At 49.5% G+C, this 17,817-nt stretch overlaps 1 protein-coding gene across 1 annotated transcript in view; it reads right to left on the bottom strand.

Moving 5' to 3' along the window:
* The window catches only part of LOC142584089 (uncharacterized), a 445,388-nt gene that overhangs the window by 15,912 nt on the left and 411,659 nt on the right, over positions 1–17,817 (bottom strand). Inside the window, exons 4-5 of the mRNA XM_075694266.1 lie at positions 13,116–13,274; positions 333–419 (exon numbers count right to left, since the gene is read on the bottom strand). Of these exons, the coding sequence (XP_075550381.1) occupies positions 333–419; positions 13,116–13,274 (246 nt within the window). The remainder of the gene's footprint in view (positions 1–332; positions 420–13,115; positions 13,275–17,817) is intronic.

Below are 17,817 nucleotides of genomic sequence, written 5' to 3'. Positions count from 1 at the left end.
ACGGTAGAAATGCGACCGGAGTGCCCATATAATTATTATCGCAATAAAACAAAAAAATAACACATAGTGGAGTGGTCTCATGAGTGGTATATCGCCATCCATCCTCGCTTATAAATGTTTCGCACAGGATTGCTGCGAGCACCAAACGGAATCGATTAGAAAACTAACCAGGGACCTCGTGGCGATCGTTTCTCTTTGGCACCAGTATTGCGTTGTACGAAGCGTGCCGCAGCGATTGGAAACGCGGCCCGACAGTTGATACGGGAATACGAGGAAATCAAGACTGGACAAAACTCAATGACTGGAAAGCGAATGAAACTTAAAAAACGCACCTCGTAAGACCGGATGTACTCACGCGGCGTGATCTTCAGCTTTGACAGGGCGCAGTAGAATGTGGATCCAGCTCTGTACGGCACCACCTGCGTAAAAATATGTGAGCGACGCTTCAGTTCAACTGGGTTTTCGAAGTTTTCCTTGCCAAGCTTTGCGGAAGTTAGCCTTCCTGAGTGAGCTAGAGAACCAAATTAGGTAAGCTTTTGGGCCTATTTGCCTACCTGTTTGCACATTTACGCTTTCAATCACCCTGTACTTGACTGCCAACTTTCTTTACTTCACACGCCAATCCGTGTTCACTCTTTTGAGATAGATGTGTGTGTTAACGTTAGGCAATTTCCTTTCTTTTATGTTTATTAGTCCTTCTTTAAAACAATTCTTGCTCTGCGCTTCTTTGGCTTAAAGAAACGTCCAACCGATGCCTGCCCTGCACGGTCTTATTTCTGGTTATGTGGTGCGGCCTCCCTGGCCTACTGTCTTTCGGTGAACTTCCAACCGCGGCACAAAGTCTGATTTTAAGCAGGAAATGGCATTTACGAATGACAGCGCAGGCACCTTCACTCTTTTCCAGATTCCGCGCCTCATTTCAGATTTATTGTAGCCACGAACGTGTTCTAAGGTTTAAGATTGCTGCATTCTACTGCGAGACGTTGGTAAATCTCGACGGCACATTTAACAGGTCTCGCGCTGAAGAAAATGACGCTGGCCATTATGATGAATACATACAGATGAAAAAGGTGAAGGAGTAATATAGTACACAATTTCCCCCGTGCGTGGAAGCGGCCAACCTGGCCGTTGGTTATTGCGGCGAACGCCGTATAAAAGGCTTTTAAACGCGAGACATGCACAATCTCTGTGTCATGGCAGCGGCCATTTAAAGGCGCAACAACGGGAGTGACACGGTAGTTACCTGGCGAAGTCCGTTCCCGAACAGTATAGGGCCCGATAAAACGGGACTGAAATTTCTCGCATAAGCCAGGCGGGCGAATTGGTGTCCACAACAACTCTTCGTCTCCAGGCCGGAAGGAAACGATAGGGTGGGATGCATCATAACTAGTTTTGCGATCTTGTTGAATGGCGTCGGTGTTGAGGCTGGCAAGTTGGCGACACCGGGCAATGCGCGAAACGAACTGCTCACAGATTGATGGGGACGAGGGCACGGGGACACCAAAGAAAGAAACGTCGAGGATAGTGATCGGTTGACGACCATATACAAGGAAAAAGGGCGAGTACCCGGTAGTGCGTTAGACGGCTGTGTTGCTTGCGAAAGTGACGAATGGCAGAATGACATCCTAATTTGTGTGGTAAGGGTTGACGCACATGGATGTCGTGTCGGACAGCGTGCAATGAAAGCGCTCTGTGAGGCGACCAGTTACAGGGAGGCAGCTGCAAGTCGTTTTATGGATGGCATTGGACGCATGGAGAACATCGCCGGGAAGTTTAGACGGAAAGGTCCTGCCGTGGTCACTCAAAAGGACACGCGGGGCTCCATGCCGTAAAAATATGGCTTCCAAGATAAAGGCCGCAACCGACTCTGCGGGTCCCGAAGATAGTGCGGCTGTTTCAGCATACCGTGTCAAGTGGTCTACAGCTGTGACGATCCATCATTTACCGCCAGTGGTTAAGGGTAGCGGTCCATATAGGTCGATTCCAATGGCTGCGAAAGGAGTTTCAGGACACGGGACAGGTTGGAGCAGTACAGCTGGAGGTGAGGTCAGTCGTTAGCGGAGTTGGCAGAGTGAACAGGAAGCGACGTATTTCGCTACGATGGTTGCAAGTCCAGGCCAAGAGAAGCGGCTGCGAATTCGCTCGTAGGTTTTTGAATACCAAAGTGACCGGCAGTGGGATCGTCGTGAAAGGTCTCCAGTATCTGGGCCCGAAGTGATCGGGGAACGACAGGAACCCAACGATGTCCTTCGGGATGAAACACGTACCAGTATAGCACAGAATTTTCGATCTTGAAGTTCAACTGCCAACGGAGCCGAGCGTCAGGTGTGCGAGATCTGCGAATACGTTCCATAACGGAGTGGCAGTAGGAGTCAGTACGTTGGCAAGATGCGATCGTATGAGAATGTCTGGATGGGAGCCGGTCGAGAGCTGCGAGCGAAGGAAATGCAGAAGACGCGTGCTGTGGTTTGCTTATGGAAGGTAGTAAGCAAGCAGCGGTTGAAGACGGTGGCAGGGGACAACGAGAGAGATCATCGACATCCTAGTGTTTCTTTCCAGACTTGTAGGTGACGTCGAAGCGGTATTCTTGTAAACGAAGTATCCAACGGCCGAAACGTCGCGTTAAATTCTTTAGCGTCGCCAACCAGCACAAGGTGTGGTGATCAATAATGACCGTAAAGTGGGAGCCGTGCAGATGAGGCTGAAATTTTTGGACGGACCAAACAACGGCGAGACACTGTCGCTCGATAATCGTATAATTTTTCTCCGCGGCTGTTATTTGCGGCTTGCGTATGCAACCATACTTTCTTCGGAATTTTGCTGACGTTGCAGAAGAACAGCGCCGATATTGTGGCCGCTGGCGTCAGTATGTAGAAGAGTAGGTGCGGTTTTGTCGAAATGACAAAGCGCAAGTTCGGACGTGAGGGCATGCTTGAAAGCGCCAAAAGCAGTTTGGCATTCGTCCAACGATATGTAGCGAGGTCCAGAAGGAAGCGATGACGCGGCGCGGCAATGGTGGCAAATTTAGGTTTGAAGCGCCGGAAATCCGAAGCTAGGCCAAGGAAGCTACGCAAGTCTTTTGCGCGCTGGGGCCTGGGGAAGCGGAGGACAGCGGTAATCTTATCGGGGTCAGGTCAAAGGCCCTCTTTGCTGACAAGGTGTCTGAGTACTTTAACCGTTTTGCTCTCGAAGTGGAATATTTTTGTATTCAACTGAAGGCCAGCAGCGGAGAGGCATGTCAGGACTTGGTCGAGGCACTGCAAGTGCTGATGGAAGGTCGATGAAATTATGATTATGTCTTCAAGGTAGCATAAGCAAGTCTTCCACTTTAGGCCCCGTAGTACGGTGTCAATCGTCCGCTCAAATGTGACGCGAGCATTACGCAGGCCGAAAGGCAAAACGTTAAATTCGTAAAGTCCATCGCGTGTGGCAAAGACAGTTTCTTCCATGTCTGATTCGTGCATGGGGATCTGCCAGTAGCCGGAGCGTAGATCATGGCTGGAGAAATATTCCGCGCCAATGGATCTAATGTATCGTCGATTCGGTGCAGTGGAGATACATCTTTGCGGGTTATCCTGTTAAGGTAGTCTACGCAAGATCACAATGAGCCGTCTTTCATACGCGTGAAAACGACAGGTGACGACCAAGGGCTTGAGGATGGGAGGATTATGCTTCGTTTCAACATGTCAGCAAAGTAGGTACCGATGATCTGGCGTTCGGCGGAAGAAACGCGATATGGCCGCCGGCGCACGATGGAAGTTCCATCTGTGTGTATGCGATAAACCGTCGCAGAAGTCTGTCTCAGAAGAGGAGAGTGCACGCCGAAGGAGTCTTTATGCTTGGATAACAACGCCAGTAACTCCTCCGTCTGCTGTGGCGTTAGTTCGGTGCTGATGGTATTAATGAGACCAGAAGCAGGGACCGCATCTGCGCAGCTGCGGGTTGTTGTGAAACAGCTGTAGTCGAGGTAAGCACAGAGGCAGGCTGAGTGTCCAATTCGCACATTACAACAGCGCATTTACGAAACATGACTGGCTCAGTGGTTGTGTTGATCCTGCGTCGAGCGCAGGCGGGATCGCTTGCGCATCCTGTACTAATGAACCGCATGTACCCTGCGGATTATAATATGCTCTGTCCGTAAAAATTTGTTGAATATGAATTTTCCGCTTACCTGTCTGTCGGGAAGGAACAACGTCCGCATTGAACTTGCCTTTAAATGCAAACGTGTCCAAGTGGCGTCCGCGCCCTGCAGAAGTTCCGGACCATAACGGAAGGCATTACGTGCGAAGTGCCTACCGCAAACGCCAACGTTTTTCGCGTCTCCGTGGAAGGAAGGCCAATGCGCTGTAGCCAAGCACACCGCAAGGAGTCATCCTGAGGAAGCAAATACCGAGACTTAACGGATTTTCTGTTGCTGGCTTTGTACCCGATGACATGGGAAGATGCATCTCGCTTACTCATTGCTCCCAGAAATAGCTGTGGGCGCTTAGCGCGCTAGGTTGGCGATGCAATCTCCGGGCTAAAATTCACTTCTGTCGAATTGAGCCGAGCGGAAGAAACCGAAGATAAAGTCAGCTCTAGAGAACCTGCAGCTACTGCGCTGCAACGTCCGGAGTTAGGTATTGCATTGCGGAGCCTCGCCAGGCTGTGCATTTAGTACTGTATGGCTGCTGGAGCTCCCAGTGGCAACCCCACTTCAAGGTCAACTAGGGAGAGAAGATCGCTCCTCTTAACCTTGGCGGGTCCCTGCCACTGGCCTTAGGAGGTCGCGTTTGGCACTTTTGCCGCTGCGCGAGAACGACAGCGATCGAAGCGGCGACAGGAGAGCCGTAGTGCCAACAACCTTAACTCTGTCGGGATGGAAGGTCGTGCGCGTCTGCGTGCGCTCGTGATATACAGACGTTTTCGTGTACTTAGAACATTACTGGAAAGAAAAGTGCGCCTAACGAGTTGACAGTCGACTTCGGGTTGTAGTTCCGACCTTACCGTTGGATCCACGAATTCACAAGCGCAACGCTGACCGAAATGTGTTATTTTAGGTTTAAATAGTTTGCCAAAAAGTATGTTGCCCTAATATTCCTGTTTTATTAGGCGCCGTTCACAGGCCTTGGTCACCAACGGACTCGCTTGCATATATATATATATATATATATATATATATAATACTCATGCACACTGACCAGCACGGGATCCGCCGCGTTGGAATTAAGCGGCAGTGCCGCATCATAAGCTTCGTATGGTTAGACACTACTTCTGGCGTTCAAAACCACTCGAAACAAACGAGGCATAAAGGCGGCGATGCCGAAAAGGCAGTGCGGTCAAAAATTGTTCCGACGTACGCGGGCGTGCTGGCTCTGGGCACCGCTGAGCGTTGGGTGAGCGTCAGAAGACGACAGTTGGTTTCGCCCCGAAGTGCGTTATCCATATCAAAATCCAAAGCGACGTTCTAGGCGCATGACCACAGAGTTGGCAGACGACAAAGACAATGCGTGCATTTTCACGTTTCCTAGGTGACACGGGCCTGGACTCACGCCTGTGATACCAGTTGTGTAATGTGGCCTTCACTTCGTTCCTCCCATTATCATCCCCCATTGTGACCCTTTTTCTTCCCCTCTTCCCCTTCCGTTACGTAGAGTAGCAGGCCAGATGCTCCAATATCCGGCCGACCTCTCTACATTTTCCAATCATCAAAATACTCCTCCTAAAGCGAAGTTTTCGCTCACTTCAGCTATACTTCAGCCCATTTAGTTAAGTGTGTCAATTATTATGCACGGTAACGCAGGAACAAGTACACTGATCCAAACACCCTTCTTGATTGACGTCAGCGATCGGGCCAATAGCAGCCGTCTAAGGAAATGTCCTTTGCAAATTCTGAGGGTCCGCGGTTCGTGTTAACAAACTATTCGTCTTCAAACTAACCCATTGCACTGAAATCTTTTCCTTATGTTGTCCACTTTAGCGCCAGCAATACTCCCAGTAATCTCTTACTGTCTCTTCGCAGACTAGTTACATTTTCTTTAGCTACCCCTAAATCCCGTCGCCGCGGGCAGAATTACCGATTGACATCTAGATGCATACTCCGACACTCATTCCACATGTGGTTAACGCGCTATCTCTCCTATAACATCTTGTTCTCAGGCATCCTAATCTGGCTTCTATTAGCACTGCAGTGTTCCCTGGTCTTTGAATTATGGTAAATATTTTCTATCCTGATTTCATTCTTCACTATCTCATATATTTCTATCGCTGACTTCTTCGCCATCGCGCTTATGCAGTATACTGTTACTGCCTCTTTACATTTTGTCCTTTTTTCTTTGCCACTATCCCCGCCCTTAATTTGGTATTTACTGGTTAGTTGCTTGTTAAAAACTAACGTACAGCGCGCAGGACAAGGACTGCGAGAGACGACATACACAGCGCTGACTTGCAACAATATTTCATTGCGTTTCCACATCGTGTGTATATATATACAAGGGGGCAGGCGCAGAACATGAAAGGCAGTCACAAGGGGTGTTCTTACAGCAAGCCACTGTACTAAGAACATGGTCACTTGAAAAAAACGAACATTACGATTTCTATCTGCTTAGATACGTGACTTCACTAGGAGTCAGCGTGATAGAGGGGGCACTTACGCACATACTACCCAATTTTCTGATGAAATCAGCTTCCACAATTTCCCGGGTGAGCTGTGAGCTGTGTCTCGCTAAAACTTCCGTATCTTCAAAAAGGGGCACGCAGCCGCAGCCCTGGCAATGGATGCCCAAGTTGCCTTGAACAGTGTTATGGACGTTGTTACAGTGCTCTCTTAGACGATCGTTTAAGCACCTGCCAGTCTGTCCAACTTATTTACTGCCACAAGACAGGGGACTTTGGTAAACCTAATTCGTTGTGCACGCCACAAAACGTTTTCTGTGACCTACAGAGCAACAACTCTGACGTGTTTAGGCGCGTTTAAACGCTTACAAAGCCTTTCCAGCTTTTCCGGGGCTGAGAAAACGACTGCGATTCCTGCAAGCTGTCCAATCTTCTTTAGCCTATGGGAGACATCATGCACATACGGTAGCACTGCAAACCAGCGTCTTTCAGCCGGCTGGTTCCTTGACTGAGCGTCACCCAACGACAGGACAGCGAAACCACCTTCTTTGTCAGAGGGTAACAGTGATAACGCGTTCGCTTTCATCATGTTTTGTGCGCCTCAGAACCTGTTCCGCTATGGCTGAAATTAAGGCCAAAGGGTAGCCAGCCCAAGAAAGGCGATCAACCTGTGCAGCAAGACTATGTTGCATCTCGTGTGGGCAAGATTTATTGAGGCTGTTAACGAGGCATAACTTTATAATACCTCGTTTAACGAGCTCTGAGTGTTTGTAGTTAAAGGGCAAGAGTGGCTTTTTACTTATCTGTTATCAGCCGCAGCACACATGTTTTTTAGCAAGGCACAGCCTGAAATCTAGAAAGCTCAAGGAATCATCAATGGGGACCTCATGCGTAAGTTGTAGAGGCTGCAGCTCTTTCTTAAAGATCTCCAAAACTTCCGAAACAGCAGGCTCGAATGCGTGATCAGTGCACTAAATAAATATCAGGTAGTCGTGCACAAACCTGCCCACTTTGAAAACAGGGGACGCGGTTGGTGACCATGAATATTGCGATCATGATGATCTAGAGAAATATCACTTAGTGTCGGCGCCAGGCATGATCATATACAAACACCGTTCCTTTGTATGTAATTTCGTTCATTCCATGAGGTGAAACTTGATTTCAAATAGAAGGTGGCCAGTTCAAGAAAGCCGCCAACGGAAATACCTGCAGTATTCTGAAAGCCAACTGATCCAAAATCATCAATGCATTCTTCAACAACCAGTAGCAACTTGTCATGGGGAAGTGAATAGTACACATCTTTAACGTCGATCGAGAACATCTTGAGTACCATTTTATTCTCTTTAAAAAAAAACTAATAACTTCTCCAGAATCTCTAACAAGGAAAGGATCGTCAACGATTAGAAGGTTTAGTTTATCTTGCTAAAACAAGCCAACAGCTTTCTGCCGAGTCGCTGCTTCAGTTACGATAACCCGTCGAGGGCAGTAAATATTATGTGTCCTAGCTGAAAAGAAAATATCTAAGCTTATCTGTTTAGTTTTTTCTATCACTTTTGCTAGCTTGGTCAAGGCTAAGGGATTCGCATAGATTTTTTTGCTTTCAATTTCACGTTTGCAAAGGAAACACTGTCATCACGCTTAAAAACTGAATCAATGGCAAAGGTGGCCTTCGAATTGAAGTCACCCAATGACAGGACAGCGAAACCACCTTCTTTGTCAGAGGGTAACAGTGATAACGCGTTCGCTTTCAGAAACGATGTAACATATCCGATCGGGAGTACCTTTGTGGAAGGTTTGTAACGCGTCAAAACATCCACACCTTCTGCAACACACCTTTCAGATTCGTTATCCAAGGCACGTCTTGCAACTTGCCTGACAAGGGTGAGAAGTTTGTGTGGCGACTTTCGAGGTTCCACGGCGAACTTAGGCCCAAGGGCTAACACATGCTGCGCCTTTTCTGGAAGCGTCACATCTCCAACACGGTGCACATCGTTCCTCGGCAGTGGTTGCTTCTTTGGAGTGATGGTACGTAGTTGCAGAAGCGCATGCTGCCAGAGATATTCAGCAGTTCTGTCGACGATAGCAGTCAACTCACGCCACTTTTTCTTTGCCGTAGACGGTCTCTCAGAACTGTGAAGTTGAAAAAGCGGGCCTGGCGGTGCCCTTCCGAGCGTAGAACCTTGCAGATCCTCATGCTATGCCCACAAGAGGGTTTGAACCCACCACACAAGGCTGCCACTTCTGGAAGTAGGATCTTGACTCGAATGCAGTAAGCGAATGAACGAGCTCGGCACACGGCAAGAGCAATCAAGCTGTCCAAGGCACTAGGACTTGCTGAGGAACAGGAATAAGACGAAGAGAAAGGGCCCATTGTACTAGAACTGAAGTGAACTAGGGTGGTTGCTTGGGCTAGTTGGTAATTCACGAAAAAAAAAAAATAACGAACAGCGCGAAGGACAATGAGTGCGAGAGACGACATACACAGCGCTGACTTCCAACAATTTTTTATTGCGTTGCCACATCGTGCGTATATATACAAGGTGGGCATGCGTAGAAAATGAAAGGCAGTCACAAGGGCTGTTCTAACAGCAAGTCACTGTACTAAGAACATGATCACTTGGAAAAAAACAAATATTGTTGGAAGTCAGCGCTGTGTATGTCGTCTCTCGCAGTCCTTGTCCGTCGCGCTGTACGTTATTTTTTATCATGAATTACCAACTAGCCCAAGCAACCACCCTAATTTCTTGTTTTTTACTTCCAGTGTGAGTCGACATTGTTTTGATGTAGTAAGTACGTATAAACCTTAACCTCCCATTGATTTTTCTTAATATCCCTCGATCATTCTCAAAAGGAGATCTTGCTTTGGGCCTCCCATACTTCGCGCGCCCACCCCATGCCTCCCTGCAATTCCCTATTTGGAGGTTTAACAAAAATGAAACAAAACACGTGCTGTACATTTTTGTCTGACCAATCTAAGGTGTGCGCGTCTTTTAAAACTGCAAATACGAACCGAATAGCCCAGGACCAGGTCCTGAAAATTCCTTATTTGTTGTTTTCCCGGGCGCCGCTAAAACCAACAGATCATCAGTTAATCTCTAGTTTTGCGCAGATTACCTACCAAGCTTTAACCTGTTGCTAAACATGTGCAGTTCCCCGCGGGCATTTGTGCTCCAAGTTTTACATATTATCGTGGCAGTGAAAAGCTGGCCTGACGACGACGTTACACTTACGTCGGCGCAGCAGAAAAGGACAAAGTGGCAAGTTCATTACTGATGTCGCAGTCAAATTAAGTCATTGAGGGGCATCGTTTCCATTTATTGTCAACTGAAGCTGTTGAGGTTTATATACGCGGTGTAAATTATGTTGTGAAATATTTTCGCTGTGAACCATTTGTAACCCATGAGAGCAGGTTTTACGCAAAGGCTAGGAGAAAATAACACGAGAACTTACTGCTCACTTACCTGGGGCTCCACAACCAATTGATATGAACTAGAGCTGTTGGTGCTCTGGAACGCATCGCTTCAATGATACCATATTTCCGTAAAAAATTAGGTATAGATTAGTTCCAACAAACCTTCTTTATAAAAAGGAGCGCTCACTCTATATTCTTTAAGCAAAATAAAGAACACTGGGCGAATTTTGAGTCTGATCGTGAAAGAAGGTAAGACGTGCAGATACGGCCACAAAAGACAACACAAACGCCCTGTTGTTTTGTGTCCTTGTCTGCACGCCTTTCACGATGAATCAACATTCTGTAGTTTTGAGTCTATTTATTTTCAAACGACCACAGACCGAAACTTTCGCGTGATTACCTGTAATCTACCTACTATTAGATCTAATTATGTAGTGCAGAGCTTGAGGTATGGAATTCGTAAGCTGTTAAATGAAAACGACGAACCTTTAGACCTAAGAAAACTATGTCTTTCAATAAAACTGTATAAAAGAATATACGTATCTGAAGATAGTTCGTTGGTGGGATGTCGGTTCTCATGCTAATTCTGCTAGTTCTTGCGTTGCGAATGCTTAGTCATGCCAGTTTGAGCACAATGAATGCTGTAGTGCTTTTACACGTAAGACAGTAATGATATATCTCTGCTTTCTTTCCTGACTCCTATGTTTGGTCCCGAATGTTGTAAATTGTTACTTTAAAAAATTGGAGGACGCTTAAGCTTCGCCTTCAAGAGTGGAACGCGATAGCGTTATCGCACCCCGTTCGCACCGCCCACTCATTCGCTGGGCATGCTCTTGAGTCACATAAAGACGAAACGTGCGCCTGAGCAAGCGGAACGAACCAAAGAACTTGGTGTCTCGGAGGGAGAAATGATCTACGCGAGCCAAACGTCGTGACCGGCACGGACAGCCGGGCCGCGACGTGCCATGAAGGCGGACGCGATCATGGGGCTGACGCCTCGATGGGATCGTCCTCTAGAAGCGGGCGAGTGGTGCGGCAGCTGTCGAGGCAGCGCCGTACATTGCGAGGAGGGGGCCTTCTGTGTTTGCCGCAAGATGGCTCTGCGTGCGCACCAAGTGCAGAAGAAATGTAGCGGCAACGTACTTCGCTATGCGTTTAACTGCGACTTTTGTAATTTACATGCTCATAATTACCGATATACACCGCAGTATAACTTTGTACGGCATCTTTCTAATGCAACATCGTATTCGCTAGAGACGCTTTTGTCCCGCTTTGAAGCATCGAACTCATTGCTGAGTGGCAGCGTCTCCGTCTCACACTCTGGAGACCCTGGTTCGATTCCCACCCAGCCCATCTTGCAAGTCGTTTTTATTTATAAATTGCCCTCCGCCGTTCTTCGCTCACGCTCAACGCTGCCGACGACACCGGCCTTTCTGCGACACGAGCTCCTCCACGCTATCGCGTTAGAAATGAAAGTCTTAAGCTGCTCGAGGCCGGCGAGCTTCCGCGCCCGTGGGCAGAACGAGAGCAGTCAGGCTACGGGCCCGAGCTCAACGCCCAGCTGCCTGGTCAGAACGCCGCCGCCAACTGATCGTGCCGCCAAGCCGCCTGCCTTCCCTTTCCAAGCCGGAGCTGTCGCGCTCTGGTCGCCCGATCAGTGGTCCAACACCCCGACCTTGGGTGAGACCGGCGCCACTTCTCTCGTCATCTTGTCGCCGCTTCTCCACGTCGACAGTAGAGAGCTTTAGTTTAGGGGACGCAAGCGGCTTGCGTACGCGAGAACTAGGGGCGGCGGTACTGCGCATGCGCAGACCGAGACGTAAAGGTCTGAGCATGTGCGGGTAACGTCGCCCCCGTTCTTGCGTACGCAAGCTGCTTGCGTCCCCTAAATTAAAACTCTATTAATATGCGTCCTTGCGGTTGTGGTCAGCCTGGACTCGCCTACTGTTAACATCATCCTAGCCCTTAGTGCGTTTCTTGCCGTGATGTCTATTTGAGTGTTTATCTTATGTTTTATCCTCTTTCCGGTTTTATTAAAATTTTGTGTGTGTGTTTTTGAAACAAACAGCTTTGTCTTCAATTGGGCTCTCTCAGGCGGAGCCTGAGAGAACCGTCTGAACCTTTGAATAAAAGAACCTGATTCACAAGTAGTAATCGACATGTCACGCATTTCATATACTTTTGTGCAGGTTTACAAGTTGTTGTTTTTGTTGGTATGGCTGTCACTAAAACAATCTTACCATCTTATTCTATGTTTAGGTATTTTTCATGTCATTGTTCTTGCCATTACCAGTGAATTTTCCTTTTCTTTAGCTGTCATGACTCTGTCATACGCGTCGTCCAGTTTTGTACAATATCTCAGGGAGTATAAGAAGCTCTCAGTGCGCATACCGGAAGCTGTCCTCCACTTTGGTGTTTAGGGCATTATATAAAATATCGTTTATATGTGTGTACATGAAACGGCCATCGCGTATTCTTCAGTTTTATTTATTTTTGTTTTTTCACTGTCTGTGAATTTTTGTGTCCTTTATTAGACATGTACATTTCATGCATTTTTAACTTTTGTTCATTTTCTGAGCGTGTATCATACCAAGTTATGCGAAAATATTTGTTTTCGGAAACGGAAGTCTGTAAAACAAGGCCATACAGCTGTTGTGTTGGAAGTGGGATTTATATATGTCGTGGCATATGCTGGCATACTCAAAGTATGGACTAGACTGCGTGCGTGATGACGCATAAAGAACCCATGATGCACCACGCGCCAGTTCACAAACAATGCCTTGGGTAGCGCACCCACGCTATAAAAAAAAAAAAAGATACCCGCCGCGGACAGGCAAAAAGAAAGCAAAAGCGAAGTTGCGCGGGGCATGGCGAAGGGTGGAGAAGGAGCGCAGCGGTCGTCATGATTAAAACAAAGAAAAAACAAAGAGCGCTAGGGTGAGGCGCCACACGGCTGCGGTTGCTGTTACCATGTCAACGTAAACACGCCGCCATTTTTAAAAAGTATTGCCCTCCTGTTAGGGCCGTAACTGAAGGGGACCTTGGGGCTAGCGTCGAAAGAGCGTCTGCTTAAAAACAGCCCATGGCAGCCATGCTGGGGTGCTGTCACCTTGTCGACGTCGGCGTCTGTGCGCATGCTGCTCGCTGCGGAAATGTTGGTCCACGCGCAGAGCTCTTCGACGGCAGCCGGCGACACTCGGAGGCTGGCTCCGGGATCGTGGCCCGACACGTGTGCCAGCAGGCATTCTCGGAGCGCCACGTGCATGCCCTGCGCCAAGCGAAAGGAGGCCCAGAGGCGCAGCACGTGAACCCAGTGGATGACGCGATTTTAACCCCTGGCTAGAGCTGTCTTTCACATTCGTTTAGGCACGGCCTGTGAGCTGCAAATGAACTTAGATTTACTATATGGAGCGAAATATTGCGGAAATACTGTTTGTCCTAGAAGATAAAAATAAACGCTTTACTCTGGAGTAGACCACTTTCGTGTAGATACATGACCGGAAAGTGTAGGGCCTAGCTTGGCTGAAGATAAATATATAACCGACCAATCGACCGCATCCTTGCACACCCTTTTGCCATTATTTTGGCAATATTACAACCTTTCAGTAGGCTGCTTACATCGTTAGCACGCTTCGAGTGGCAACAAGAATGTTTGTGCTCTAGAAAGGTGTGCATTGCATACACTCGTAAAGATGTATAATAAGTGTGCGCACGAGTCTTTCACAAAGGCTGTAGATAACATAACCCTATAGCATCAGTGATAATAAAGGTACCTAATTCGGCAATGCCCTATTCGACGCAATTAACGCCAGGTGCATGTCCTGGTACTAAACTACATAGTGACACGTGTAGTTATATTTAACGGGGGACCACGCTTCGCCGCCTAACAAATGTTATCGCACAGCGCGGGACGCGCCTGCATGTATCCGAAGTTTCTTGAAAGTTATCGATGCTTCTACCCGGCTGTCTGTTGTCGCCGAAGCTTGTGTTATCTGATTTCATCGCGTGACGCGAATGGTGTAGAACTTTTTGGAAGGCACGCGGGTTCGAACGATTAGTCTGGAACGTTCGACGACTGCTGTATAAAAGCCGACGCGCTTGACCCGCTGATCAGATTTTCGACGATCGCCGACCGTGTTCGCCGCTATCGTTGTGCTATAAGTGTAGCCTGTTTTTTTTTGTTTGTGGGCACAGGTTCGCCCAATAAAAGTTTTGTCTTTCACAGTATTGCTACTGTGTTCTTTGACGTCACGACCACGTGACATCTGGTGGAGGTGCTTTGCGTTCATGTACCGGACGCCCCCACAAAGCCGTGACCCAAGCCCTCACGCGGAAGACACCAACGTCGCCAAGAACCAGCGAGGTAGCCGCAGGCTGCAAGGACTGCCCCCGGAGCACAGACTTTTGCCTGAGACGACTAGGAAGATGGCCACCAAGTCCACCCCAATGGCAGCCCCAGCGTCCCCCGTCGTGCTGCAGCAGCCCAGGGAGCCTTCGACGTTCCGCGGTTCAACTTTCGAGGACCCGGAAAGCTGGCTTGAGACGTAGGAGAGAGTCGCTACGTTTAACAACTGGGACAGCGACGACAAACTCCGATATGTCTTCTTGGCATTGGAAGACGCGGCCAGGACGTGGTTCGAGAACCGAGAAGCCACCATAACGACCTGGGAACTTTTCCATAGCGGCTTTCTGCAAACATTTACAAGCGTCGTGCGAAAAGAGCGAGCCCAAGCTCTACTGGAGACCACAGCACAGCTGCCGAATAAGACGATTGCGATCTTCACTGAGGAAATGAGCCGTCTGTTCCGCCACGCCGACTCAGAAATGTCCGAGGAGAAGAAAGTCCGCCTGCTGATGCGTGGTGTGAAGGAGGAACTTTTTGCCGGAATGGTACGAAGCCCACCGAAGACCGTCGACGAGTTTCTTCGCGAGGCCACCAGCATCGAGAAGACACTCGAGATGCGAAACCGGCAATTCGACCGCCGCACGAACTGGAGAAACTACGCCGGAGTTCAGTCACTGGCCACCGACGACCTACGCGAGACTATTCGAGCTGTCGTGCGGGAGGAGCTACGAAAGCTGTTCCCATCATCACAGCCTCAAGTGGCTTCGATTGCCGACGCCGTGCGTGAGGAGCTCCAACAACAACTTGGAGTGGCCCCTGAATCGCCGCAGCCTGAGCCGCAAGCGATGACCTACGCCGCCATCGCACGCCGTCAAGATCCCCCTCCGCGACCACGCCAGGGCCCTGCAACGACGCAATTCCGTCGTCCGCCGCCGCCAGCTTGCCCACCCGTCGCCCAGCGCACCTACGCGAGGAAGACGGATATTTCACGAGCCCCCGACCACCGCCCGCTCTGCTATCACTGCGGAGAAGCCGGCCATGTGTATCGCGGATTCCCATACCGGTAGATGGGACTGCGAGGTTTCACCGTCAACGCTCCGCGCCCGCAGCAAGGTGAACGCCCTCGTGATATCGCCGACTACCTCGCCGCTACTCAGTGGAACTCTCGACGACCGTCGCGTTCGCCATCACCAGGCCGCTACCTCTCGCCGCAGAGCCGACCATACACTGGCCCAGCCCGGGGCCGGTCAGCGAGCCCATATCAGGAAAACTAAAAGCAGCAACCGATGGAGGTGCGGTTGCTGTTCGTCGAACTGACGAAGATCTTCCGCCGCTGAGGAAGACGACAAAGAAACCATCTCGACGACCTAATGACGACACGCCGCCATCCCGACGAAGTCAGGAAGCCATGGCTACACCGACGAAAGACGGCTTGACGACGCGACGTTCCAGCTTCAGTTCAACACGACGCAGTCGTGATCCGACGCCAAGACGCAACTGCAACGCCAGACAAAGAACCACCGACCTCGACGTACTTCTCGACGGCCACGCAGTCACTGCCTTAGTCGACACAGGGGCCGATTGCTCCGTAATGAGTGGACACATCGCCGCCCAGTTGAAGAAGGTTAAGACTGCATGGGAGGGCCCCCAAATTCGGACCGCTGGAGGACACCTCATTACGCCGACTGGAATCTGCACGGCAAGAATAACCGTTCATGACCGGACTTACCCTGCCACCTTCGTTATCCTCCAACAGTGTTCACGAGACGTCATTCTCGGCATGGACTTCCTGAACCATTACGGCGCAATCATAGACCTGAAGTCAAAATCGATAACGCTGTCGGAAGATCAAGCGATACCGCCGGAGAGCTTTCGCAGTCACCACGCCTTGAGTATTCTCGAGGATCAAGTGAGCATCCCGCCTCGCTCGAGCATTGTTATTTCGGTCGGCACCGAAACACCCGCTGACGTAGAAGGCGTCGTCGAAGGCGACCAAGCTCTACTGCTAGACCGTGAAATTTGCGTCGCAAGAGGGATCGCTCGACTGCATGTAGGGAAATATGAAGTGTTGCTGACAAACTTCAGCCAAGAGTTCAAGCACATCAACAAGGGCGCGACGATTGCGTACATCTAGGAAATTCTGGAAACCAGTAACGCGTTTGTCCTTTTGGATTCCGCCGCATCTACCCGGACGACGATGGTTCCCGAACCAGACTACGACATTAATCCAAGTCTCCCCGTGAGTAAGCAACAGCAGCTCAGAAGTCTGCTCCGACGATACAAAGGCTGCTTTTCGACGTCATCGAGGATTCGACAAACACCAGTCGCCAAGCACCGCATAATCACCGAGGAGTGCGCTCGACCACTCCGTCAGAGCCCTTACCGAGTTTCGCCGCGAGAACATGCAGCTATAAGAGAACAAGTCGACGAAATGCTGCGCAACGACATCATCCAGCCGTCGAAAAGCCCGTGGGCATCCCCTGTTGTCCTTGTAAAGAAAAAGGACGGAACCCTACGTTTCTGCGTCGATTATCGCCGTCTGAACAAGATCACGAAGAAGGACGGATACCCCCTCCCACGAATAAACGACGCATTGGATCGGCTCTGCAACGCTAAATACTTCTCGTCGATGGACCTCAAGTATGGCTATTGGCAAATAGAAGTCGACGACAGAGATCGCGAAAAGACGGCCTTCATCACCCCAGACGGCCTCTACGATTTCAAGGTTATGCCATTCGGACTGTACTCGGCTCCTGCAACGTTCCAGCGCGTCATGGACACGGTGTTAGCAGCATTGAAGTGGCAGACCTGTCTCGTTTATTTGGATGACGTCGTCGTCTTCGCTGGAAATTTCGACGAACACCTCAGGCGGCTTGCGACAGTACTTGAGGCCATCAAGTCGTCAGGGCTTACTCTGAAGCCGGAAAAACGCCGCTTCGCTTACGATGAGCTTCTGTTCTTAGGGCACGTAACCAGCAAATCTGGTGTCCGTCCAGACCAGACTACTGCGACGATATCTCGGACCCTACAAGGTCATCCGACGTATTGGCGCACTGGACTATGAGGTCGTGCCAGACGGCATTTCGCATTCACAGCGACGCCGCGCACGATCTGAAGTGGTCCACGGGGTCCGTCTTAAACCCTTTTACGGACGCTGGCGAACTTCCTTATTTTGTTGTTTTCTTTGCTAGGAGTGCTTTTCTTTTATTACTTTCGTTTGTTTGCAGCATCGGGTCGATGCTTTTTAAGAGGGGGGTATTGACACGTGTAGTTATATTTAACGGGCGACCACGCTTCGCCGCCTAACAAATGTTATCGCACAGTGCGGGACGCGTCTGCATGTATCCGAAGTTTCTGGAAAGTTATCGATGCTTCTATCCGCTGTCTGTTGTCGCCGAACGTTGTGTTATCTGATTTCATCGCGTGACGCGAATGGTGTAGAACTTTGTGGAAGGCACGCGGGTCC

Source organism: Dermacentor variabilis, chromosome 6 (genome assembly GCF_050947875.1).
Source record: "Dermacentor variabilis isolate Ectoservices chromosome 6, ASM5094787v1, whole genome shotgun sequence".
In the NCBI taxonomy this organism is placed as follows: domain Eukaryota; kingdom Metazoa; phylum Arthropoda; class Arachnida; order Ixodida; family Ixodidae; genus Dermacentor; species Dermacentor variabilis.
Note: the sequence above shows the minus strand (reverse complement) of the source record. Positions and strands in the feature narration are given on the sequence as shown.